Source organism: Diceros bicornis, chromosome 23 (genome assembly GCF_020826845.1).
Source record: "Diceros bicornis minor isolate mBicDic1 chromosome 23, mDicBic1.mat.cur, whole genome shotgun sequence".
Classification (NCBI taxonomy): Eukaryota; Metazoa; Chordata; class Mammalia; order Perissodactyla; family Rhinocerotidae; genus Diceros; species Diceros bicornis.
In genome coordinates this window covers 33,546,818-33,573,384 of record NC_080762.1, presented here as the reverse complement: position 1 = coordinate 33,573,384, position 26,567 = coordinate 33,546,818, and the positions used below count along the sequence as shown (strand labels likewise).

Genomic DNA, 26,567 nt, shown 5'->3' with positions numbered 1-26,567 from the left:
CTTCATTTTGGACGGTTTTGCAGCCCGGCCTCGGCAGCTTGGCCCTGGGCTCCTGTTCCCTCAGCAGAAGGGTGTCAAACGGCGCCCCCTCCCTCGGCTCAGCCGCCCTGATTGGGGCTTGCCGGGCTGCCTTCCAAACCCAACGCGCCGGGTGTCACCTTGCCTCCCTCTCCACCTCTCTAGGCGCCTTCCGCACACAGCGAGGTTAAGAACTAAACGTTTTAACTTTGGAGGAGCTGTAGGGGCTGCAAGAGGGCCACGTCCGGGCCGAATCCCATTTTTGTGGGAAACAAGAAGCCGGGTGGGGCCAGGCAGCCGGGCCCTGGAAGCGTTCGCGCCGCCGGGAGGCCCGCGCGGGTACCTGGAGCAGATGGGAGCCCAGTTCGCGGCCAACGTTGTCCAGGGGGCTGGTCCGACTCGAGTGACCCCACGCCTCGCCGAGCCCTGAGGAGACACAGAGATGCCCTTTAGCGATGGGACTCCGACCCAGCTGGCACTTTGAGGCTAGCCTAGCGGTTATGTCACACCCGCATCTCGCACACAAGACCGCACACCATCGGGGCTCCCCCGCACCTGGAGAGCTAGGGATGCCAGCGGGTAACTTCGGCCTCGCCCTCTCAGCTCCTAGTGGGGTGAGCCGAGGTCAGACTCCCTCTCCCAGACAGGGCCAGGCTTCTCAGGGACGCCCCTCAGCGCCACGCCCCCCCACCGCAGGACCCCAAGTAGCCGAATTTGGGGACAGCCTGAAGGGGCCCCCGACACTGCACCCCAGCAATAACTTTTGCGTAGGTTCATTAGTGTGCTGAGGAGGGTGAAGGACACTAGTTCTCACCCAAACTTTCATCATCATCCTTATCACGAGGTGAGGATGTCCACACGTCCAGCAAATGCCGCTGCCCGCCCGGAGCGCCCTGAGGCAGCGGGCCGGCTCGAGCTGCTCCCTAGTGGGCTTTCTGATTGGCTGCCGGGCTCTCCAGCCATTTTTCTCCCCTTCCGGCCTCTGACTTGAATCCCCTTCGGAAAAATCCGTTCACTTGAGGCATGGTTCCCAGTACCAATATTCCCGCGCAATCCTCCTTCCTCTGCACTTCCTCTCCTAGCCCCAGGCCTACACATCCTAAACACCTCCCCCCCAAAAACCACACAGGCTTTTTTGAAATCAGTTACTTTCCGGTGCTAACACCGTCTCAGCAGTATTTTCGTTCCCTTCTGGATATATGGAGAATCATTCCGTTTCTCTGCTGTCCAGCTATCATCTATTAACAAAGACAGCAGCTTCCTCTCCTTGAATGCTACCACGTTAAGATCTTTCCAGGCCTTGCCACAAATCGTTTCTCCGGTGATACCTAAAAAAGAAAACTCTCAAGATGCCCGGGGCTGATTTTTAAAAAATTAATATGGAGTCTGCTATAATACCTGTTTGCAGAAAGAAAATGAAAAATAAGGCAGAAGAAACTTGCTGAGACCAAGGTTAAACTAATTAATGGTAATATCTTTTAATAGTGTTGCTGCTGAAATTAATTTAGGTAGTTAAACTCTTTTATGCTTTCGCCATTAAATAAGTTTTAACACGAGCGAAGAAAAGGGTGATTTACTGATTTACTGCGTTACAGGGCAAATCACTACGAAGTACACAATGACAAACACACTTGCATTGTAATACGGGGGTGGGGGCGGATCTTTCAGAATAAAACATGGAGTTGGACTGTTAAAATGTGTTGGCCAGAAGCGGCTTCCTAAGCAAGGAATCAAAACTCTGGTAACGAGTCACCGTGAGCACCCCTTAAGCTTGAATCGGGTCTTTCTGGGTGTTTGCACATCTAAATAAATCTAACGATTTCCCCACCGCTCTGCAAACACTGACGCTCCCCACCCGCGCCCGGACTCCTCTTCCTCCCTCGCGTCTCGTCAACTCCCCCTGCCTCTTTAGCCCGCCCCAGTTTCTCTCCCCAGAGGGGCTCCACTGCCTTGATTCCTGTGGTCCTCCTGGACCGATCCGGAGGGCCTGCGCCACAGCCTCCTGCACACACCCCTTCGCCTTGTCACCCTCCCTCGCTCCTCCCGTCTCAGCCAAGCTATCCTCGGTTTCTGGCACGACGTGTTCATTTTTTCCTCCCGTTCACACATACCCACCCAGAAGAAGTGGCAGGAGGGGTTGGGTGGGGAGGCCGCACAGGGGAAAGGGGAAAGAATCCTGCTGGGAGAGCCAGGGACGCGGGTGGCTCTGACCCTTGGACGCCGTGGGCCCAGCCGCGGCCTGAAAGCCCAGAGCTTCTCGGGGTCGAGGAGCTGGGAGCTGGCCAAGGCCGCGCAGCTTCTGGAATCAAGTCTTCCGCAACTTCCCGAAGGGTACGAAGCCTGCGCTTGGGGCCAGCAAGTGTCTTATACTCTAAAATTATGAAAGTCCCCCAAAGCGGCTGGGAGACGCCGGGGAGCGGCCTCCCGACCCGAATCATCTGAAAGTCCCCCGAGCTGGACTCGGGGTTAAGTACTGGTTCCGAACTCCGGCGCCGGCCTGGGCTGTTTGTGTCTCGGGTTGCGGCCTCATTAGTATGCGCCTACGAGGGGAAAAGAAGACTTCCCCGCAGGTTAATAAACAGCCGGGCGGGCGCAGGTTAACAGGGGCCTCCCTCGCCCTCTCCTGCTCCCCCCACCCCACCCCGCTCTCCCCTCCTTTTTAAGGAACCTTTTGCTTTCACGGAGCGTTGCCTTCTCTTTATGTTCCCGGTCGAAATCTCCATCACATGGTTATGTCTGGGTTAATGTTTTATGAGAGACTGGCTGCCCTCGTCTACCTGCCGGGCTTTCCTGACCCAATACTAGGGCCGAGCTCGCTCTTCAGCCTGCCCAGGACACCTCCCGAAGCCCCGGGCATGGGTCCCGCCTCCCGAAAATCCCGGAGTGGGTCAGAGACCCCTGTCGTCGGACCCCTCTCCTCCTGCCTGCGGTGACGCGCTCCCGCACCCAATTTCTGTTGGCCAGGGGGGTAAGCTGAGATTTCGTTTCTGCACTTGACCTACCGCAGAAAATTCGCAAATCCTTTGATGGTCTGTTTAAAATGAGGAGGAAACTAGCTCCCTTTGCGGCAGGATTACAGTGGGAACAAGATCTAAAGATTCTCTTGTAATTCGGCGAGGCCGAGGGAACGGGGGTTTGCAAAGGAGAAAAGGAGCCCTGTGAGGGAGGCGATAACTAAATCGGGTTTTAGACAAAAGGATTTTCCCCGGCTAAAGTGGCCGAAGACAAAAGAAAACATAATCTATTTTGGAAGATTTCCAAGATATGCCACATTAACCTTAGCAGATAAATTTTGCTTCTCCCTCCCCCTTGCCTTCCAGTCTGGTTTATCATATTTACATAAGTAGTATTAGAAGGGATGTATCTATTATGGATCTGAAGGGCTGGCTCACATTTCATGTGAAAACCCGGGGAAGTTTCACTGCTGCTTCACCCTCGGTGCGCGGTTGAGCCATTTCCATTTAAATACTCCTCTGACCCAAGGATTACCTCAATGGACTGACTGCACGGGTTTTGTAATTTCCTGAAAATGAGATTTCGATTTATAAAACAAGAAACCAATTAGTAACCAAATGAGGCGAAGTAGATCCACTAAAATTGACCTAATCCCACGGGCACAATTTAAGCCCGTTCTTGGCGAATGAATGATGAGCCCCGTCTAGCGTGAGCTCAAAGCATCATCCAGCTGTGTTATTGCAAGCAGCAAAAATAAATTGATCGAGCTTTTCCTTCGGAATGAATTTCATACCCTTGACAAAATATAGATTACAAACCCGGTATCATCGCCTCCCTCGCTCAGACGGGAAGAAGAGGAAGAGAAAATCTTGTGCTACTGTTTTTGTTTTGTTTTGAATAAACAAACATTATATCTCAGTAGAAATGTGTCCTTGTAGTCGTTCCCGTGAATCTTCATCTCCCGGACGGATCGCGATATATATATGCCTTTTAGGTAACATGGGAAGGGGAAGGGACTGGAGGAGCTGTCCCATGACCTGACCACAACTTGGTGATTGAGGCCGGAAAAGCCCTCCGAGACCGCGCTCCTAACTTCGGGTCCCGGAGGGACTTGTCTCAGCCGCCTGGGTTTTCCGCAAGGCCTGCGGACCTCGCTGAGCGTGCACTGTCCAAGCCTGTGCCCGGGGCGGGCAACCGAGCGGCCTGCGTGTTAGGGCTCGGGGAGCCTCAGCGGCTGGGCTCTCTGGGGACAAGAGGCACTGAGATTGGGCGCCCTTAGCGGAGACCTTGCGCCGGGAGCCGTCGCTGAAGGGGAGGCAGCTTACGCACAGGGGCGCACAGCCCCCACCTTCCGGCTCGCGGCCCCCTCCGGCCACCCGGCGGGTGTGGCCGACCTCCCGAGGGCGTCGGCGGCCGCGCCGGGCCAGGTGTAGTCCCACGCAGCAGCCTGGACCCCACCGCGTGTGTCTGCGCTCGGCAGTGCGTGCCCTGCCCTCCCCTGCCTGCCTCTGAGAGCCCGGGTCGCGCCCAGGGAATCCGCAAACGTTAGTGTAAGCTGGGGTGGAGTCCGATGGTCACAGCGCGGACTCCCTCCCTCTGGGCGCCCGAGCCCGCCGCGAGGGAACGCGAACTGCAGGACCCAGGGGCGGGCGGGGTTCGGCCAGGTCCCAACTAAACCACGGGACGAAAGTACACGCGGGGTCACAAGAGTGCCCGGAGTGGCGCAAGAAAAGCCTCAAGCGGCGTCACTCCAGGACTCCGGGCCTTCGAATGTGGCGGGGGGGGGGGGGGGGGGAGGCGATGGCACCGCCCCAAAGGCAGGCGACGAGGCCCACGGGGCTGCCCCGCGGCGCAGGCACAGGCCGCTTGGGTTTGACCCTGCAGCCGGGCCTCCGACGGCGGCACACGGCCCGCTGGGACGGATCTCGGTTTAAGGCGCTTGTTCTTGGGGCAGTGGCCCGGGCAGCACGAGGGATGGAAGGTGCATGCAGGCACCGGCCCGGCCTCTGCTCCGAGCAGGCCAGTGGAGACGTCCTGGAACCCTTTGCGGGAGGGTAGAGACCTGGTCGGGCGTGGGGAGTGAGAGGACACCGTGCGGAGGCCGCGAGCTGGCGCACCCTCGGCTGCGGCCACCTGGGCGAAGGCGGGCCGGGGACGGGCCGCCCCGCGCGGACCTGGCGGGACCGGCACACAGGCTCCTGCCGCTGCGTGTCTCCGGCCTTGCGGAAGGCGCGGTGGAGGCTTCCGCAAGGTCACTGTCTCTGGTCAGGTCTGAGCCGCCGAGGTCAAGCGACTCCGCGCAGGATCCGCCTGCTCAGTGGGGCTACCTGCGGAAGGTTTGCTCCGCAATTCTCAGACATTGTTTTAGTACCTTCTGATTAGCAGGACCACTGCTAAATAATTGAGGGTCCCCTCCCCCCCCCCCGACACACAAAACTTTAAAATCCATAGATCAGAGACTGGCAATGGGTGGACAGCTAAAATCATAAGGTGCTACCTGGGACTAAACTGCATTCTCTTGAGAAACACCTGGGCCGACTGATAGAGAAATACAGCGATAATCCATGGGTTCTGATTCCGTGTCCACATTTGTCTGCAAAAGCTCGAAGCTGCCAAGATTTCCCCAGAATTGAAAAATAACTCTCCCTAGAAATCAGGTTTGTTCTCTGGAAATATAGCTTGATCTTAGCTTCAGGTGGGTGATCGTACCCTGCTTAAAAGCATCCCATCATAGCTTATGACATCCTGTTTTTGTTGTTCTTGTTTGTATTAGTGATGGCTCCTTTTAAAGAAAAAAAGTATTTTTTTTCATTGATCTGATCTACAATTTCTAGCACATAAATCTGCCTTGCAAATGCTCTGCACGGAGTTTAGTTCTGCACTCTACATTTTATGTCAACATCAAAACTGGAATTAAACAGAGAAAACCAGCGTGGAGCGTAAACTGTGCTTAAAGTCTTTTAAATGAGAAAAACTTCTGTAAGAAAATAAACATGGAAACCTAATGCTCAATCATTTCCCCAAGCAGCAAGAAAAACAGCCTTAAATCACCCATCCACGTGGGAAATGGGACCTCTTTTTCTCTTTCAGTTCTCAGCCTCAAAAAAATATAAGGCGATTAAGGATTTCAATCTTGAGGTGAATATTATAGAAAGGGTCTGTGGAGGTTTGTTTAATCATCCTTGTCCTTCCAGCCTTTGTAAAGACTCTCTTTCCTGCACAGTTACTAATTCCAATTCTGTGAATATTTTTATTTTCCCAAGACATCTTGACAATGAAATAGTACTGTGATGTTACCAAGATTCTGAATGGCTATAGATTTGAAAACATGTCTGATCTTTTTAAGGGTTGTTCTGCAAGCCACTATGCCCCCAGCCAAAACTGTATTATATCTGGATAACATATATTTCTTTTTAGTTGAATTTGTCCTATATTGCACACAAAGTCATGTGATTTTTTTTTTTTATCCTGCCTTTCTGGCTTTGATAACACCAAATACTTATACATTTCTAGATGCCTCAATTTTTCCTTTGCAAGGCTATTTTAGAACAGAATATGTTACCAATTGGGAGATATGCTGTTTTAATGATGTCACAGTAATCTTACCTGAATTTTATTTTTTACTATGAATCTACAATCTAATGCTTTATTCTTAATTATTCCAGGCACCCATATCCCATTTCTCTGTTCTCTCTCTCTCCTTTTTCCCTCAACAGCTCAATTTTATCTACTCAGATAAATAAAAGCTGAAATTTGCTCTCAGACAAGGAATCTACTAGACCCTGGGGGGAAAAATTGTATTCAGCAATTGAGGAAGCAGGGGAATTAGCTACATTTAAGAATTTTTTTATTTTTTCAAATATAAGTATGGAAGGATTTTGTTGTTGTTGATGTAAGCCTTTAGGGATTACAGAGTATTATAGATGAAATGTAATATGAGCAAAAACAATGGAGTTTTACAGTCATTGTTATGCCTATAACTAAGACATCACTAGATTTATCATTATTTTAGATTATATACTTTGCAAAATCCATATGTTACATGTGATAGAATGCTTACCATGATGAACTAGCTATCTTTATCCCATCCTTAAAACAAAATTTTATTGAAGAACTACTATGTGCTAGGATGGCATCAAGATAGAGGTAAAAATGAACTTCATCTTCAAACAAATTCTTTCCATTTTTCATCACTAAAAGAGATGACCACCACAAAAAGTGCTGTTTCCCCCACTGCCAGGGACCCAATCTTGTCCACCCTCTGCCTTCAGTCAACAACTGAAGCCAACTTGGACACCCTCTGCAGGTTGTGCCTGGTTCTGCGGCTTGTGATTATTTCTCCTTTCAAAGCTGTTTGCTTTTTTGTTTGTTGTTGTTGTTCTTTAATATTTTAAAGGTCTGTGTTTGGGTTTTGGATTTTTGAAGCTAATCTATCCTCAACATTAAAACCTCATCCCTAGAAGCCAGCTGTTCAGATGACCCTGTCTAACTCACCGGGTGGAGGCTGCGGGTGAGTTATGAGCTCGACAGTAGCTGGAGAAATAAATGATGTGCCCAGAGTTCACACATCGTCTATCCCCTCCTCCCCATAAACTCACACTGGGCCATAGAAGGGAGAGGAGGGAGGGGCCGGGGCCCAGGACTCGGGAGGAAGGTGAGGGGGGCTGAAGAAAGCACAGTCGCCCTTAAAGTAGCCACAGGGGACCGGCCTGGCCATCAAGGAGACTCCTGCAGGAGTCTTCACCAGCGCTCTCTTTAAAAATAACGAGAACTTGGCTAAGAGAGCTTATTTTTTGTTCGTCCTATTTATTTATCACGCTATTTATAATTTGTGGAGTTAGCATTAAACAAGAAAGCTTTGCTCTTTTAAAAACACAACTAAACAACAAAAAACAGCCCGATCCCCTCCTGGCCGCGCCTGCCTGGGGTCTACACGACTCAGAAGAGCGCCTCTGGCCCGCGACTCCCTGGGCACTCGGGTCCTCTCTGTGCCCGCCCTGGAACGGCGACCCGCTATTCTCTTCCTCCCGCGATTACTCGCAGCCCCACGAGCAGGACCATATGCTTCTTCTGATCAAACAGCGAGCGACATCGGCACCGATAATTGACGAGACCCGCTAGAAATCACGCAGAAAGGAAGCCCACTGAGACCGCTAATAATCCTGTTAGGAGCAGGGCGGCCAGCGGAGTTCGCAATCGCTTTATTTTTATAAAGTAGGCGCTGACAATATAAAAGACAACGAGATCTCTTCTTTTAAACAGAAGGCGGTGGAGCATAATAGTAATTTTCCCACCAGCAATTCTCAGCACAGTTTGAATGGGAAATATAGTTTTTAATATATGTTTCCCCATCTGGTTGTTTTTTTTTTTTTTTTTTAACTTTTCAGGTACTTTAGGCTCTGATTCCACTCCTCCTGTGGTTTCCAGGGTCAGATGAGATTGTTCAAGGAACTGCTTTAAGATAAAACGACTATAACACTACTTAGAGTTTGGGAGTAAAATTGAACCATAATTTGAAAGTTTTCCTTTAAGATCCCCTGACAAACTTGGGGCATGTTTTGCAAGATTTTAATTCAGATAATAACTTTTAGTCCTGATGGAGGAAAGTGAAACTCCAAGCCCAGTAATGACCATTTCCTTCCCCCTATTTCCTTAAAAGAAAACAACAAACGCCAAACATCCCAAATCAACAATAACAGAAGCCTCTCTGGCTCAAATGAGAAGTTCTGGTTTGTAAATAAACAGAGATCTTCTCCTGGATTTTTGTTTGTTTGTTTAGAATTCTCTCCTTTACATTTCCAAATCCCCCTCCCCCAGCAAAAAAGTATCTAAAATATTTTTTTAAATCTGTTTATGTTATTTGAATGTGGGTAGAGAAAAGGACAGGGAAATGGAAGAGAGAAGTGTCCTCTTCCTAGCGAGTGTAAATGGTTTTGTACAGGACAGTGTTCTGTGAAGGCTCCTCTGTCCTCACAGAGTGAATCTTGCTAATCTAAATACACATTTTAAATCATGTCAACAGCTCAGCTATTCTAACTTCTAGGCCTTATAAGACAATTTCCCCAGGATCTGTTTGCCAACCTGCCACCTAGAAGATATTTTCTAAGCAGGCTAGCCATCTTAATTCAATCTTATGTTTTGGGGCACTAGCCTATTATCTCAAAGATAATATCAAGCCCAGAGTTGAAATCACCAAGCCCCAGAGTTAGTTTCAGAATCTATGAATGTCTCAAAAACTCAGAATAAATTTGCTATAAACAGTCAAGAGACTGGGTAAATTCAGGACATATTTGTTCATGAATATGCCTGCTCCTCATTTGCAGAATTACAGACATATAGAGAAATTATTGTTGGCTTAGTTAGCTCCATGTACATGGGCCTATCTATATGGTAGCAAAAACACAAGCATTTGGCAGTGTTCCTGCTTTCTGCTAGATACAATTCTAACAAGAGAAATAAAAAAAGAAAAGTCGTGTTTGGATTAGTACTACTTTCAATTGAACCCAGTATCTAACTGTTGACAAAAGCACAGTTGGGCTGCTTCCCAACCAAACATATCTGATGGACTGAAGAGAAAGTATTAATGGGTTTGTAGAAAGAGCCACAAAAAAGGCAACAGGAATCCTCTAAGTTCAGAGAGGTCCTTAGTCAAGCAGCCATGCTAAACTTCCCTTTGCAGAGAGTATGTACTTCTCTGCCCAGTGGTGTAGCCTCACTCACTGTCTGGCAAATCCGCTACCCCTTCTGCCTTTGAAATTCCGTCTGGGCAAAGTCACTTACCTTCCGGGAACACTACTCTCATTTTGAGATAGCTGGTCGTGAGTCTGATTATGGATGCTTTGTCCAGCTGCGAGGTGATAGCCGAGGGCAAAGGCAGTAATTTAGCCAGTTCATAAAATTCGCTGTTTTCCTTCTCCCTCCTAGTCCGGGCAGCATTTTTGGACTTCTCTTTCATTGTGTCTCGTTCCCCCTTTCTTCTTACCACATAAGCTCCACAGATTCATCCAAAACCAAAAATAAACTTTCAATTAGAGATCATATTTAGCAAAAACATAAAGCATACTTTGAAGAGACTGGAGTCTTTGCTTCAGTGTACCGAGGGTAGTAAAAGACCAATGCAGCGAACCGAAGATACTTTCTTTAAAAATGCGGGATGCAAGTATAGGAAAGTTGCTGATCCACGGCAATCTGGACAATCCTAGGAGTCTCTGGGTATCAAAAGCCGGCGAGATCCCCGAGGAGCCAACCTTTTCTTCTGTTCCGCGCTGCGAACCCCGGTCCTCGGCAAGTCGACATAATAATCCCCGACGTTGGCGCTTCAGTCCCGCAGCAGTTGAGGCGGCTCCGGCCCCTTTGGGAAGATCAGGAATGCCAGACACCTCTTTCAGGCCACTGTGAAGACAACAGCATCAGAGCGTAAGAGATCTGCAGCTCCACGATCACTCACGCACTCGCCCGAATTCCGAAAAACTGCCGGAAAGGGCCTCAGCGCGCCTCTGCTTTCCTCGCCAGGCTCGCCAGTGTTTTCGTTTGTTTGTTAAGATATGGAGAAATCAGCAGCGAGACTGAGGCCCTGCAAATAATGCTCGCATTCCCTCACCCACGTCAGCCACATTCTCCAGCCCCCTGGGAAGTTACCCAAACAACAAAACGCATATTTTTGAAGACCCTTAGGAGACCCTCCGCCACCGGTCCCCGTGCCCGGGCCCAGGCCAGGCGCACGTCCCAGGAAAGCAGGTTTCTGCAAATCAGAATTCCTCCACGGCGCGGCGGGCCTGTCGGTCCCCCCACTCTGGCAGATCTGGAACGTGGCTACCTCTCTAACTTGACTCTCAAGTCTCAGGGATTCCTCAAAAAGTGGCACTTACACATCAAGTCTCTCGGGACTCCCAAGGCGACCCGAGGCTCTCCCTGCCCAGCAGGGGCGGCAACACGCCGGGCACGGCCGCGCCAGGTTAACAGGTGGCACATTCACGACAGCCCCCTGCAGGCACCGGGGCTGGGGGGTGGGAGGCGGCCGTAGAGCTGCGGGTGTCGCCGGGAGGGCGCAGGGTGTCTTCCGCTTCACCTACCTTCAGTCCCCGCTGGCGGCCAAGGGTGCGGAGGCGCCCAGCTCTTAACTGTACTCATGCCTACCGTCCAACTAAGCGACTCCGCCGGCCTCCCCGCTTCCCACCGGCAGAGAGGAGCAGAGCGCGCCCCGGCTCCCTTTTCTTTTCTTGGTCACGAATTGGGGGAGGGGTGCGTGGGAGAAGGAGGGGGATGTGGGCTTTGGGACGAGTGAGGTGGTTTGAGAATCCTCCTCCTCGGTAGTTGCTACGAAGCCAATATTATTCCTAATTGGAAACCGAAAACGCCCCCCCTATAACTTCTTTATAGCTCACGGGGTTTAGCTTCAACTTCTCTCCCGGGCTCCCTCTCTCCCGCCCTCCCCTAATGCCACTCACAAACCTCCTCGCCTCCGATTGGCCCGGCGCGCCCCGGGGCGCGGCGCTCATTGGCCGACCGGGCTGAGTGACTCGAGCACGTCCCGCGCCGTTCCCCGCGCGCCCCCGCTCTCGGCTGGCAGCTGGCTACCCGCGTGGCCGCCGCGCCACTAACGAGCCCCGGGCGCCCGTGTCCGCGCTGCCCCGCAGCCGCCGCTGCTCTCGGCCGCGGGCGTCACGGCGGACGTGCAGGACCCGCGCTGCCTGCGCTCCCTGGGGTCGAGCGACTGCGCGTTCAGCCCTGAACGCCGACCCCTCAGTGCCAGGGGCGCCCGAAGCTCGGGCTGCAGCCCTGGGCCGCAGAGGTCGGGCCGCGGGCCGTGGGCTCCCGGCAGGCGGGGCAGGAGTCGCCGAGACTGCGGGCGAGGTTCGCCCAAAGGCCGAGCCGGCGGCCGTGCGCCTCCCGCGGGCGGGTCGCAGCGCCCAGGGCGTGCGCGGGTCCGGTGTCGGGCTTCATCTGTCTGAAACCACTGCGACACCCAGTTACTCGCCAGAGAAGATAAATATACCTGTCTTGAAATTAATCTCAAAGAGGAGCGTCTTTTTCGACATGGGTCGAGTTTGGGGGCTGATCTGTTCACCGTGGAAAGCTCAGCCGTGGGAGTTTTCCTATGGAGAGCAGATGGGGGACACTAGGGGACAAGAGGTTGCATTTCAGGCCATAATAGAGTTAGGTAGAGTGGTTGATATATAGATAGATATCTCACAACAATCCGTTATCTTAAACGTGAGCGAGGACCTTGTGTTGGGTTTTGTTTCAGGAAGCAAAAGTCCAACCTGAATATTCCTTACAGAAAGGATACAGTCTGCAGGAATGAATTTCCCGCATTCACAATTCCCCAACAGGAGCTGCTTAAACAAACGCTTGTAAGTACTGTGGCTGACAAATTATATTTGAGACCCTCTAATTTAAATCGCCTTCTCCCTGTCATCTGAGGAAAGACAACAGATAACGGGAAAAAGTTGACTTGTCCCTCGAAGACAATTAATGCCACTTTCGAATACAGGAGTGATTCCCCGCTTGGTTTTGGTGCTGCTGGTGACCACGGTTCTGCTCCTGGAGGTGCACGTGGAGGAAGCTGTTTCATGGGCGATAAAAGACAGTGAGAACACCAGTAATGTTGCACTTGTCCTCTCGTCGTGGCGCTAATTGCCGCCAAGAAAACACACTCTGAAGAAAGGCGTGTGTCATTCTGCTGATATTCGGAACAACTTCGTGTTAAAAAATACAGACATCTGCCACCTCCTTGCCGGCCGAGGCAGTCAGCTCGCAAAACGACAATGGGAGTTTTCTGGGGGTTTTTACACATCTGGGAAACACCTGGCAAGGTGTTCTAGATTCTATTCTTCTAGATAGAAAGAATAGAAAAAAAGAACTAAACATAGAGATTTTAGTAGGTATTTCAAAACTGGAATCCAGCTAATGGGCTCTAATCTAGAAGTCATTTCCCCAGAGGCTGTAGTCACTTAGAGACCTAGCTCTGGGCTGGTTCCCACCACCAAGTGATGCACTCTTAACAGGAGATGAGTAGGAATACAGAGAAATGTCCTGTGGCTCACTTATGCACAAGATTCCAGAAAGACCACATAAGATCAAGTTAACTACTACATGTAAAGGGGGGGGGTGCGTCTGGATTGGGTGAAAGAACCTTCCATGACCCTTCTTCCCCCCACCCACCCCCAACAACCTGGGCAGATCTTAAGGGTAAAATGGAGCGGCCAGGCAAAGCAATGACGCTTTGGGGGTAAGAAGCGGTTTTCTATTCCGACTGTGTTCTAGAAAAGATTCCAGTTAAGTTGGCGGTTACTGTATACTCCATCTCCACCTCAAACAACGTGCAGGAGTGTGAGTGCTTTTCTGGGTTCTGAAACCCCGGCACAGGGCAAGGACTCTCTGGGGAGTCAGGCAGCGCCCGGCTCCCCTCCCCATACAGGGGAGTATTTTGCCTTCAGAAGCAAAACGGCAAAAATGAGTGTGGAAGTCTTTACACCAAGGACGACATCCTGGAGAACCAGGCTGGCTGCTCCAGCCTCCCCTTGAAGCTTAGTAGTCGATGAACCGAGTAGATGTCGTTTAATAAAGTGAATGCACGGCCGTGTGATGATGGCCCCCTCGCTAAGTCCTCCGCACACAACTGTCTGAGCCGCGTTTACCGAGAGAGTAAATTAGCATGGCGACGTAACACCTGTTTTTCTAATCTTTGAACCTAGGCTGGAGCCGGAATGCGGCTCCTTCATTCCCCCGCCCAGGCGCGGGGACCGGCCTCGCACCCTCCTGGCGACCCCGCCCGCCTGCGCGCACTAGCATCGCGCCAGCGGGGGGGCGTGAACCGGGACCTCAGGTGCCTCCCACGTGTTCGGAGAATTTCTGTTCGCCTCTAGCTTGAGAAATTCTAAATCAATTTCTTAAGGCTAAGAGGCGAATCCTACCCATCTCTTTGCCAATGTAAGGGGAAAGACCCAGAAAGGAAAGAGAGGGGAACGCGCGACCCACCACAACCAAACAGGAATACTAAGGGCGTCTAGGCCGCCGCTTCCTTGCTCGGGTGCCTCAAAATCTAGCCCTCTGGCCCTCGGGCACTGTCTACGCGGCCCCAAAAGCGATCCTAAAGAGGGAAGAAACCGGAGCCGATCTACAAACAAACATCTTCCTTCCCCGTCCTCCCCATGACCAAGGAGGGCAAACAGCCTACAGTGACGGCCACATTGTGCCCCTGGGAGTCTCTTCCACCTCTGGGGCAACCCTAGATGCTGCCCGCATTAAGCCCGCCCTCAGCCGGCCGGGACACCAGGACGTGCAGGCGCCCAAGGCTCCAGTCCGGGCGCCAAGGCGTGCCCGCCGCGGCGGAGCCAGAGCCACACGCTCGTGCGTGCGGAGTCCCGCGCGCTGCGCGCGCCCTGAGTGAAGAGGTGGGCGCCTGCGAGGGCCGCCTGACCCCTGCCAACGTCAGGCAACATCCAGACTCCAGAAGCTGAACCCTTGGGTTATAAAAGCACAAGTGAACGCCCAGCGGAATTCTGGTGCGCGGCGGCCCCGACCCGGGCGCACTGTGCTGCCGACCTCTGCTCGGGCACAGACCTCTATCCTGCCTTCTGGTTATTCCTCTCTGCGCCCTCCTTTTTGAGCATCTTATCAAAATCAGAGTGATTTCTGTCTCCCCCACTCCCCCCCCAACACACTTTTTTGTTTGTTTTTTACAGACTGCTAGGGGCGCACACATGCACTTTTACACGCTTGCACATTACATATACACAATTGTACAAAGCACGCAGGCACGGATTTTGCTCAGTGGCCAAGGTCAGAATGAAGGATATGTTTATAATCAAGATGCAAAATCTGAAGATGGTCACTTAAATATCTCAGTATGTTATATCCAGATGTTCACTCTCTACCACTGGAAAGGAGAATTTATCTAGGGAAATATTAATGCCTAGGGAAATACTAACATTTTTCTCCTTCCATGCATGTAAGTGAATCCTGCTCTACCCCATTTTATTACCACATTTAGGACGTTGTCATGTTGAGGCAGAAACATGGGCCCCTTACAACTTTGACCCGGTGGGGTGAGTCTGCTAGAAAACAAAGGATAGGAGGAACCTCCAAAAAATGGTTATGTTTAGTATTTTTTGAATTACAGCAAATATTGCTTGTTTGATCAGGACGTTTTGGAAAGTATATTTTCTGCAAAAAACAAAACAGCCTTCTTCTGAGGTACCGCTTCTCAGATGCCTGCCTGAATTGACCATTGAAATGTCCAAAAAATTAGCCTCAGCGGTTACACACTGAAAAAAAGAAAAGAAAATGCACCAACTTGAAAAATGAGAGTGGCGAATGCAAGCAAAGATTTTTTTTATATAGTTCTAAAATATTCTGGAAAATATTTTCCACAGATTTTGAAACTGCAATCGAATATAACCTTGAATAGGTCGCTGAGATAGGAGGCTGAGTGCCTCTTGAACTGTGCAAATTTTAAACGAACTGAATTATTCAAACCTTAACAGCAGCTGGAAAACTTTGATGCTGCGCATTCTGAGGACAGGAGCCGGTGGGTGCCTGCCGCTCCAGGCGCGGGCGTTTTTCACACTTGTCCTGTCCAGAAATCCAGCTGGGGATGATGTGTGTGTATAATTCAGCAAAGCTGGGCACAGGAGCACAACCAAGGTGCTCAAAAGCTGAAGGTGAAGGTTGGTTTGCCACTTTTGATTGAAAGACACTTTGATCGGTTTCCGAATTTCAGGCCAAATCATGCTCACGCTGCGCTTCAGAAGCGCATGCCAGGCCTGGGCTCCCGGGTACCACTCGCGCGGCCAGGACGCGCCGCGGGAGGCGGGGTGGCAGGAAGGGGGCGGAACGGGGTCAGTGGCCTTGAAAAGGGGGGTGAGGGGCATCAGAGTTGGGTGGATCCAGAGGGCGTGTGCTTCACTCCCCCCCCCCACACCTCCCGGCTTTGGGCTTTGAGAGCCTTTGGATTAGGTTTCTGGGAGTTTCCCCTTCTTTGAGCCCCAAATTTGCGCCTAGCCCCTGGGACCAATGTCCCCGGGACTATGCCCCGGATGCCTGAAGAGCACCCCTAGCCCTGTACTCTCCAGGCGGAGTGGGTAAGGCATTCTCGTGAGGCAGATCCCTCTAATCCACAAACAGATGACCGGCTTCCAGACCTGGCCGAGCCTCAGGGTCATCTGGGGTGGAGGTGGTGGTAGAGTGCGGCTTTTAAATATGGACACTAGGGCCCCACTCTGATTTAGGAATGGGAAACCCTGCTGGACTCTGGAGTTGGCATTCCATAAGGGGTCCGATCACCGGGAGGCTCCGGGAGCCGCAGAAGCAGGGGTGAGGACGAGCTCAGAGCGAGGAGCGCGGGCGCCGCCTCCTACCGCGCCGGGAGGGCGGCCAGGACCCGCCCTGAGACGCTCGCGGCTGAACTGGCTAGGGGCGCCGCCCGATTGAAGTCGCCGCGCCCCCAGGCCCCGAGCCTCAAATAGCTGCCGCCCGCGCCTGCCTTCCCTGCTGTCACCCCAGAATCTTGGGGAGGTAACTCTGTGCTCGTCTGGGCCGGCGATCAAGTGCCTGGAGCATCTGGGGCACATTTCTGAGTCCCACTCTCGATCGCTAGACTCATCAGCTCTGGGTCTGGGGGCAGGGGAATCGGCCCGTGAAAATCTGACAGACACCCCTGCTCCTAGCTCAGGCGTTTTGGACCTTGAGCTTGCATAGGAATTGCCTGAAGGGCCTGTTAAAACAGATTGCTGGTCCCCACTCCCAGAGCTTATGATTCAGCAGATCTGGGGTGGAACCCAATAGTTTACCTTTCTAACAAGTTCCCAGCTGCTGCTGCTGCTGTCAGGGAACCACACTTTGAGAACCATTGCTTTAGTCTGCTTTTTCTCAGCTTGTCTTTGGAGAAGACTGTCAGGAGGGACAAGAATTGAAGTGATAGTCCTGCTATTGTAGGACCCTGGGCATATGGCATAAAATGATACCACTGTCTAATTGGGGTCCGGGGGTGAGGCTCAGGGCTGTGATAGCGTGGGGTCTCTGAAGATGGGTCATTCCTGCCTCCTTAGAAGAGGATAATGGCCTCAGGAGGAGGGAGAGGAGGGCTGGGAACACTACCAGGCCACCCTTCAGTGGAGAGTTTTGCCTCAGAAGGGCAGGGAAGCCCTCAGGGCACCCCCAGAAGTTTCCAGGGTTCCAAGATTCTAGCTGGGCTATAGGGAAGAAACCCAGAGGGTTTGGGTCAATCTAGCAGGGGTAGGACACATTGAAAAAATAGCAGATAAGCACTGGTTCTCCTTTTGGCCCTGAAACACTTCCTTAATTTTGCCAGAGTACCTAAGCATAACGGACCCGAGGTGTGCGTAGTGTTGGCGCAGGGGAGTTGTCCCCGGAGGAGGAGGCCTTGCCGCCTCTTTGGGCCTGTGAGGTCTAGGCCTCTCCTCAAGTGGAGGGTGCTCCCTCCCATGCAGGACCACATTAGGACATCATGACTTTGTCAGTCCTTGGGCACTTTTGTCATGTTTTTATGAGCCCCTTCCTCCATAAAAAATATTAAAGATTATATTTTACAACTGTGTTGGTATAAAGGTGAATGTAATTCAGGCTGGATTCATTATCATGTATTCATTATTCTTATATTTATTTTTTTTCTTCTGATCGTAAAAGAAGTTAAAATTAAAACATTTTGTGAGCCCCTAAAACTATCAATCACGGACCCTCGGCACTGTGCCTATTGTGACAAATGATAAGTCAGTGCTGCTCCTGGGCACACCTGGGAGGATGGGGGTGCTAGGTGCACCTTTTCCCAGCTGCGGCTCCTAAGTCTCTTTAGGAAACCTGGAGAGAGGTTAGGTACAAGGAGATCTGCCCGTGAGTCACTGCGGTGCTCCTGGTATGAAACCGGTGGGCTCACTAGTGCTCCCACCGCAGAGTCCCTCCCCCCTGCTTAGTTATGTCCAAGGTGCGACCCTAAAGCTGGGTGGAAAATTCAAACAGACTGTGTTACCAGCACCATCTCTTATCTTAACACCTGGCCTGCTTCTGTTTTTTCCTTATCTGCATATCAGGTTATTAAGTGAAATTCAATTTTAAAACACTATGCAGACCAAGCAAATGCATCTTTGAGCTACCAGTCGGTGTCTACTGCTATACAACTATTTAATTTCTTATTATCTTTCTAGAGTTGCTTCATGCATATTCAAGCAAACATTAAGATTGATATTTTTTCACAGTTCTGCATCTTGACTTTTTCACTTTCCGTGACAGCTCCCTCACATTTTCTTTCCTAAACATCTGCATGGCATTCCATTTTAAGAATATATCAGCCTAATTTATTTAACTTGTCACCCACTGAGGGCATTCAGGTTGTTTCCCATCATTGCTATGGAAAACAATGCAGCAATGAATAACATTGTACATGTGTCATTTATTTACCTGTATACGGTGTAACCACAGGACAGATTCCCAAAAGCGGAGTTGCTAGGTCAAGGGTACGTGGATTTGCACTCTATAGATATTGCCAAATTGTCCTCCACAAGCGTTCTGCCAATTGACACTCCCACCAGCAATGTGTGAGGGTGACTGTTTACCCACAGCCTTGCAATGAAGAACATTATAACATTTTTTTTTTTTTGGCCAATCCGATAGGTGAAAAAAATCAGTCTACTTTTAATTTGTTTTTCTTTTGTTATGGAGGTTGAACATCTTTTCAGATACCTAAGGGTCTTTTGAATGTCTCTCTTGTGAATTATCTTTCCAGAAACATTTGAGGGTGGCCCTCTTAGCTCTGAAGTGGGTTGGGACCTGACTTTTAATGGAGATCCGAGTTTCTTGAACCCCTGAGGGAGAGCTCACTGAGAAGTGGAGACAATCAGAAATACAGGCTCAAGATTCTGGAGTCATCTACCAACACTTTTTTTCCTCATATGAAACATTTATTGCTCTTTAACACACAACACAGAAGACAATCAGGCAAATATAATTTTAATGTGTCTTCATCCAACAGATCTTCTGACTAATTATAATCAATTATAATGTACATATGTTAACATAGTGGTTAATTTATGGAATCTGTATGTTTTGAAATTCAGTTGTCCCAAGTTGATATTTGATCAACCTGTTTTTGTATTTTACGTATAAACACATGGGGGCTTGACCGCAAAAGCAACTCAAGCCTTAACATATGCCAGCCAATCACTTCTCATGATTCCAACAAATAGCTAGGAGGAAGCAAGGGGACAGATTCATCCTGGTAGCAGTCGCATGGGAGAAAAAGCTGTAATGATCTGGTTAAGAATCTAAATAAAAATGATACATAGGAGAAAACAGAGGAAAAGAAGTATACTGCAAATGTGCAGCCTATCATGGTTAGATCTGCTTTGATATTTGTTTTCACTCCTGGAGATCTGATAACTTGTTTGTGAAGATAAATGTCATATGATAAACCATCGTGTTTTCTCCGGGAATAATCAGACCTCACAGAAAAGAAACCGTGATGCTAATGTGACTGTGTAACTCCAAGCCAGACAGCAACATAAATGTGTGTTAAAGCTGATATTAATTCTCCCTAAAATTTTTAATTGCTTATTCATTTTAAGGCTTGAGTGTATTAGAATTATACCATAGTTTTATACAGATGGCCCTCTCTCTCTCTCTCACCCGCCTCCCCATAATAAAGACACGATAATGAGAAACTATTCCAGCACAAGGAGCTGGTTTAGAAACAAATGGATGCCATGGCAACTCCTGACTCCACATGACTTCTAATAACCGGCATTTCAGTTGGAAATTGTCTGTGTGATATTCTATCCAACGCTGGTGCTTGATGTGGGGTTTTCCCTAGTTTACGTCTCAGAAACAGAATCTTCGCCTCTGGTTTCATGAATAAAGCAGCAGCAGCCGCAACAATATGTCACCACCTGTAACCACCACATGGCCAGTGATCTGTCGAGTGTTCCTGGTTCCAATTTTCAGACTAGCTGACAGAGATGAGCACCGAATGAGAAATGTCCAGAGCCAGTATCACATAGTGTAGAAAATCTAGGAGGTGTGTTCCAGTGTAAATTGACAGAGAGAGTCAAATGTTCTCATTCAACTCAAGAGAAGGCGGACATCAGGTCCCCGCCACCAGGTCGTGAATGTTGGGCCGTGCGTCACAGACCCCTGCACTGGACAGGGAAACTAAACAAGGACGAAAATAGCCCGAGTTGCCCCTTCCTCATTAAAGGAAACCAAAACCGTCTGAGTCTGTCCTACAGTTGAGTGATCTACTGATCTCCCAATGAGTATTGGCACCACTGTCATGGTGACAAAAAAAGAAACTTGTAACAGGATGGGTTTGCAAAACCTCATGTCTAAGTACTTTATCATTTTTACTGTGACCCAGGAAAAAATTGTGTCACAAAAAGGTGAAGTGATTGCTCTTAGAAACATTGCAAGTCAAGGATGGAGTCAACGCAAAGGAGAGGAAGAGCTGAGGTTGTGTTCCTGAAGTTCTTCTAGAACTTCTGAGTCCAGTTGGGGAGGTCGTGCCCTACCTGGGCAGGTCAAGACTGACATTAAGCTGTGACTCAGCCCTGTGTCCTACCTAGAGAGGGTGCCTTTTTCTAATCCGCACAAGGGCACTATATGGCGTAGCACCCGCCCTGCCAATACTCCCCTCCTTGTTGCTTCTAGGCGTGTGTGACGAGTGTCAAGGAATGTTTATCATGATGCATTGGAAATAATCATGCAGGGGTTTCAGTGGTTAATGAGTGACAAGCAAATACTGTTTTATTCCAGGGGAGTGTAGGAATACAAGTGACACAGCAAATTTGTTTAGTGAGGGCATGTTCCAGAGAAAGCGGGAGAGTGCCAATTCTTTGCCATGTTACTGTGATGAAGAAAAGGAGAGGAACACATGGCGGTGGGAAGCAGTGAGGGAAGAGTTTTGCAAAATTTAACATCGACATGCACAAAATAGTTTGAAAATCTATTGCGCAAATTCTGGGAAAAAATGCTTTAAAATAGCTGAATATGTTTATTGTTTAAACTCTATTTACTAAACAATTAGTTTATGCATTTTTTTTTGGTGAGGAAGATTGGCCCTGAGCTAACATCCGTGCCTCTTCCTCTATTTTGTATGTGGAACACCACGACAGCATGGCTACATGAGCAGCGTGTTGGTCTGCACCCGGGATCCGAACCTGTGAACCCCGGGCCGCCAAAGCGAAGCGTGTGAACTTAACCACTATGCAACCGGGCCAGCCTCTCTGCGTTTTTTAAAAAGTAACTTTTGAAAAATTGCACTCGCTTTGACTAACTTGTATTTGAGGAATGGTATGAACCCACTGTAGACCCGTAATATTTAATAGTATTATTAGCTACTAGTTATCCAATGGTCGGCAATGCTGTAGCTTATACAGGACCTTCACGTCTTTCTAGAATAAGCTGAAACCTGACCAGTGAGACAGTGTGTTGGAAGCACAGGTGCAGTGACCAGAACACGGGGGACACTCAGTAGAAGGGAGTGCTCACCCCGATTCCCACTTGCTCTATGATTTCAGCATGGAAGGAGTTCATTGGAACTTCTGTGAATTTGTAATCCTCAGCGTTCCTGTGAGGAAGGGGACAGATGACATTTCTCTAAGTTTCTAAGGAGAAGGCTGAAGAACAGAGAGCTGAGTAGCTGCCCCAGACCCACACGGGAATAATGTTCACGCGCTTATTTCCAGACTTTCCCTTGAAAAGTGATCGGAACGTTTAGAAAAAGACCAAGGCAAAAGGGGTTATGTGTATCGAAAGTGAAGAGACTAACCCAAGGGGGAAACATCCCCATCAAAATCAAGGAAGCGGAAGTCTTTCTGGGCTGAATGAAGAGGAGCTTACTAACTGGCTTGTATTTCTTCTTGAAACTTTTCTGAACTGTTCATTTTGAAATAATTACAGATTTTCAAGAAGTTGCAAAGAAATGTACAGGGAAGGCTGGTGTACCCCTCATCCAGCGTGCCCCAATGTTAACATATTGTATAACAACAGTACATACCAATGCCAGGAAATTAACAGTCATACAATCCACAGAGCTTTTTTCGGTTTCTCCAGTTATATATGCACTCGTGTGTGTGTGTGTGTGTGTGCAGTTATATGCAGTTTGGTCACATATAGCTTAGTGTAACCATTAGCATACCTAAGGTACAGAGCTGTAACATCACCACAAGGCTCCCTCACACTAGGCTTTACAGCCACACCTGTCCCTTTCTCTCTGTCCCCATCCCTAAACCCGGGGAACCACTAACCTGTTTTCCGTTTTCTATAACTTTGTTATTTCAAGAATGTTATATAAATCGAATCATATAATATGTAACCTTTGAGATTGGCACTTTTACTCAGCATAACTCCCTTGATGTTCATCCAAGTGGTTACGTGTATCAATACTTCATTCCTATTTGTTGCTGAATAATATTCCATGGTATGGAGGTGCCATAGTTTGTTTAACCATTCACCCACTGAAAGGCATTTGGGTGTTTTCCAGTTTGGGGATATTATGTGTGAAGCCACTATGAACATTTGTATACAAATTTTTGTGTAAACGTATGTTTTCATTTCTCTGGGTTAGAGGCCCAAGAGTACAACTGCTGGGTTGATGGGAAGTCCATTTTTGGTTTTAAAAGAAACTGCCCAACTGTTTTTCAGAGTGAGTGTACCATTTTACATTCCCACCAACAATGTACGGGTGATCCAGTTTCTCTACATCATTGCCAGCATTTGGTGCTATCATTATTTTTTATTTTAGCCATTATGATAGTCTGATATCATTATGCCATTAATTTGCATCTCCCTCATGATTTTGAACATCTTATCATGCACTTATTTGCCACCTCTATATCCCCTTTGATGAAATGTCTGTTCATGGCCTTTGTGCACTTTCTAATTGGATTCTTTGTTTTTTTTACTGTCGCGTTTTGAGAGTTCTTTATGTACTCTATATATACAAGTCTTTTGTTGGATATGTGATTTATGACTATTTTCGCCCACTCTGTAGCTTGTCTTTTCATCCCCTTTACAGGTTCTTTCACATAGCAAAAGTTTTTAATTTTGATGACATCCAATTTTTTCCATTTTGAAACTCAATTTTCAAAAAGCCATAAGATAACATCATTCACAAGGGAATGCCTTAGAGTCAAAACCACACCTCTGTGAAGCTGTCTTCTAATTGCAACAGAACAGGAGGAGGAATAGCAATTCCAATTCCATAGATATTTATCAAGCATCTGTTGTGTACCAGGTACTGCCCTGTGTACTCAGGATCTTTTAGTGAACAAAACAGCAGAGATCCCCACCCATGTGGCATTTACGTTCAGATCGGGGGTGATAGATAATGAATGTAATAAAAGTTAATTACCTCCTTTAAGTAGGTAAGAGGGTTGTAAGTGCTATGGGAAAGGCAAAAGGAGCAAGGGTGCAGGGTGCTGGTGGGGGACGTTTGCAGCATTCAATAATAGGGTCAGGGTGGCTTTGTTGAATATGTACAAACTGAGCTGACTTGAAGGAGGTGACGGTGTTAGGCAAGCGGATGTCTGGATGGAGGGGAGCGCTGGAGCAGAGACCCTAAGGTGGAGGTGCACCTGCAGTGCTCACAGAGTGGCCAGGTCACTGTCTGGAGCAGAACGGAGTGGGGAGAGGAAAACAGAGGTGAAGAGGTGACGGGGCAGATCACACAGAGCCTTGGAGGCCATTGCGAGGACTTCACTCTGAGTGAAGTGCGATGCCGAGCAGAGCGGTGCAATGATCAGACTTGGTTTGAACAAGGCCACTCTGGCTGCTGTGATGAGCATAGTTTGAAGGAGGCAAGAGCAGAAGCAGGGAGCTGTGTAGGAGGCATCTTCAGGGACCCAAGAGAGAGAGGGTGGCTTCAACCAGGTGTTCACAGTGGAGATGGTGACAAGTGGTTGTTGGATTTGGGACATTTTTTAAGGTAAATCCAACAAACCTTTCTGATGAATTGGATGTGGGAGAAAGAGGAACAAGGAAGACTTCAAGGTTGAAGTTAGAACATGGGCTAAACGTGACCCAGAATATAGGATGAGAATAGAAAGTTAACGAGAGAGAAGGATGAGAATAGAAAGTTAATGAGAAAGAAAGAGAAAAAAAAGATGGAAAGAGTCAACAAAAAATCAGTTCAGCCTTCATGGGGGGCAATTTACGAGTATCTATCAAAATTTAAAACGTACATAGGCTTTGTTCCAATGATTTTTCCTCTGTAGGAATTTATCCTTCAGTTACTTTGCACATGTGAAGTTATACGTAAAAGGATTTCACTGCAGAACTGTATGTTACAGTGGACGGCAGAGACAACCTCAACACCCACCAGTAGGAGAATAGTTTATATCCTAAGGTACAACCAAACTACAAATCACCAGGCCCTGTTAAACTGAGTGACACGTATCTACGTAAGGCTCTCCAAGGTACATTGTTCAATGAAAAAAGCAAGTGGCAGAATGATATATGAGGTGGGTGAAGAAACTCTCTACGTACACTTAAATATCCACATATGTGTAAATACATAGGAACAGGTCTGGAATGGGAAACTCTTGAAAGGAGCAAGGAGTTGGTTTACTGTCTTTATAGGTTTAAGCAGGCATTTAATATGGTTCTAGTTAAACACATTTACAAAGATTGAAGTACATCCAAAAATTTTTTTGAAAATAGGGTAGGATTTTTTTCACGTTAATAAATTAGATTCTTTACTACCTTCCTTAGAAGTAGAAAACACGCCTAACCCCCATGGTTAGGGAGTGAGTCTGGGTTAGCTGGGTTAGCTGAGGCCACTCTATTGAGAAAGACTCTGGAAGAACTGGCTGGGGCTCCTTTGTGAGTGATAAACCCCAACAGAATTAGTCCTACCCCCAAATCCTGGATCATTTTGTCCCTTTCTGCCTTATGTTGAGGGCAGCACAGAGTGGCAGACAGAGACAGAACTTGGAATCCAAAGAGCTGGGCTCTGCTCCCGTCCCCACTGCCCCTCCCCCGGGGTCCCTGAGCTTCTGTTTCCTCGCCTGTGAAATTAGGAACAACAGCTATGGTCCAATGAGAGCTGTTGCTGGAAGCACTTTGCATGTGGAAGGCCACCGGGCTGTCAGGGCTGTCAAGGCAGGGATGTGTGACTTTTTCACTCCAAGCCACCATGTGCTGTGTTGTAAGGGCTCTGGAAATATATTTTGAATAAATACATTTGGTGCAATTCCATGAGGTGTTTCTGCAGATGAATCGGACTAAATATTTTGTGAAATTACATGAGGTTTTTCCATTATAAGTTTGTGTAAGAATGTTATTTCTGGATCTATTTAGGTTTCTTGTTTTCTTTGTGTAAATTTCACTTTCATCTCCGTCTCCTGTGGCGTGTGTTTGCAAGGGCACTCAAGGGCAGAACGCCCACAGTCTAAGTTTGCCACCTATAGGTAGACATTTTCATTACAAGGGTTTTCCTGTGACCTAAGTAGTGGTCTGAAACAAAACAAAAACAAAAAAACCTGTCGTGCACAAAACACCCCCATGACTTCTACTCCAACCCACTCTCCACGTATTTGCCATCATTATTCTCATAAGCGTTGGTATGAATCAGGATCTCCAGCAATGATTTTTGTGACTACAAATCAATGTAACTTTTGCTTTATGAAAATTTGTCTTAAATGTTATATTGGTATTTTTCCTATTTGATAAAGGTAATCTGGGTTTTATGATATAAAAGTTGTATTTCTTCAGGAAGAAAAAACAGATCTAGATCTCTCTGCCTGCTGCTTGTAATGCAAGTGAAAGCCTGGGCCTGTACAGGTATAAACCATGCCATGTACACCTGAGTGAGGCTGGGCAGTGCAGGAAATACACAGGCCTTGTTTTATGATATCTGAGCTCCACCTGACTGTGGCCTGATCTCTGATCATCCATTTCCACATCTAAGAATGAAGTAATTGGACTAGATTTTCTGTGCAGTTCCTTCTAGCTCTAATAAGCTAAACTCTATGGGCTAAAAGTCATTATAACAGTGATATCTAACATTTATTAAGGCCTTACTACTTGTCAGGCCCTGGGAGAAGCACTATCTCATTTGATCTGCTTGACAAACCTTTAAAATAAGTACCACTATTGCAAGTAAGAAAACCGACATTTAGAAAGATTAAGTAACTTGCCCCAAATTACAAGGAAGTAAGTGCTAGGGCCAGAATTTGGACATGGACCGTTTGACTCCTAAGCCCATCATGCCTTTAACCACAGTAATACGTATCCAAATAAATGTTGCCCCTTTTAATATAGTCCCTTTGGAAATCTACCCATATATTCCAATAATGCTGCCTCCACTGTGTTTGGAGCACTGTTTTAGGAACAATAACCTAGTCCAAACTGTTGAGCTAATTTGAATCCAACAAGAAAGTTGGCCTTACTGATGTTGGCTACCTCCACAATAAGCAAGTGATTGAATCAACTATTTTTTGATGCATCTACATGCAACGTATATGGAGCACCTAATTCTCTATACGGGTTGGAGACAAAAGACACAGGCTCTATGAGATACCATGTGCCATGTGGTAGAGATGTGGGAACTACTGACGATCAGGAAAGGGAGCCATCAGCCAGGC

The 26,567-nt window shown here is 48.3% G+C and overlaps 1 protein-coding gene across 1 annotated transcript in view; it reads right to left on the bottom strand.

Annotated features, from left to right (window-relative positions):
* Positions 1-9,928, bottom strand: part of SIM1 (SIM bHLH transcription factor 1) — a 62,295-nt gene extending 52,367 nt beyond the window's left edge. Inside the window, exons 1-2 of the mRNA XM_058566854.1 lie at positions 9,754-9,928; positions 362-444 (exon numbers count right to left, since the gene is read on the bottom strand). Of these exons, the coding sequence (XP_058422837.1) occupies positions 362-444; positions 9,754-9,928 (258 nt within the window). The remainder of the gene's footprint in view (positions 1-361; positions 445-9,753) is intronic.
* Between the last annotated feature and the right edge of the window lie 16,639 nt (positions 9,929-26,567).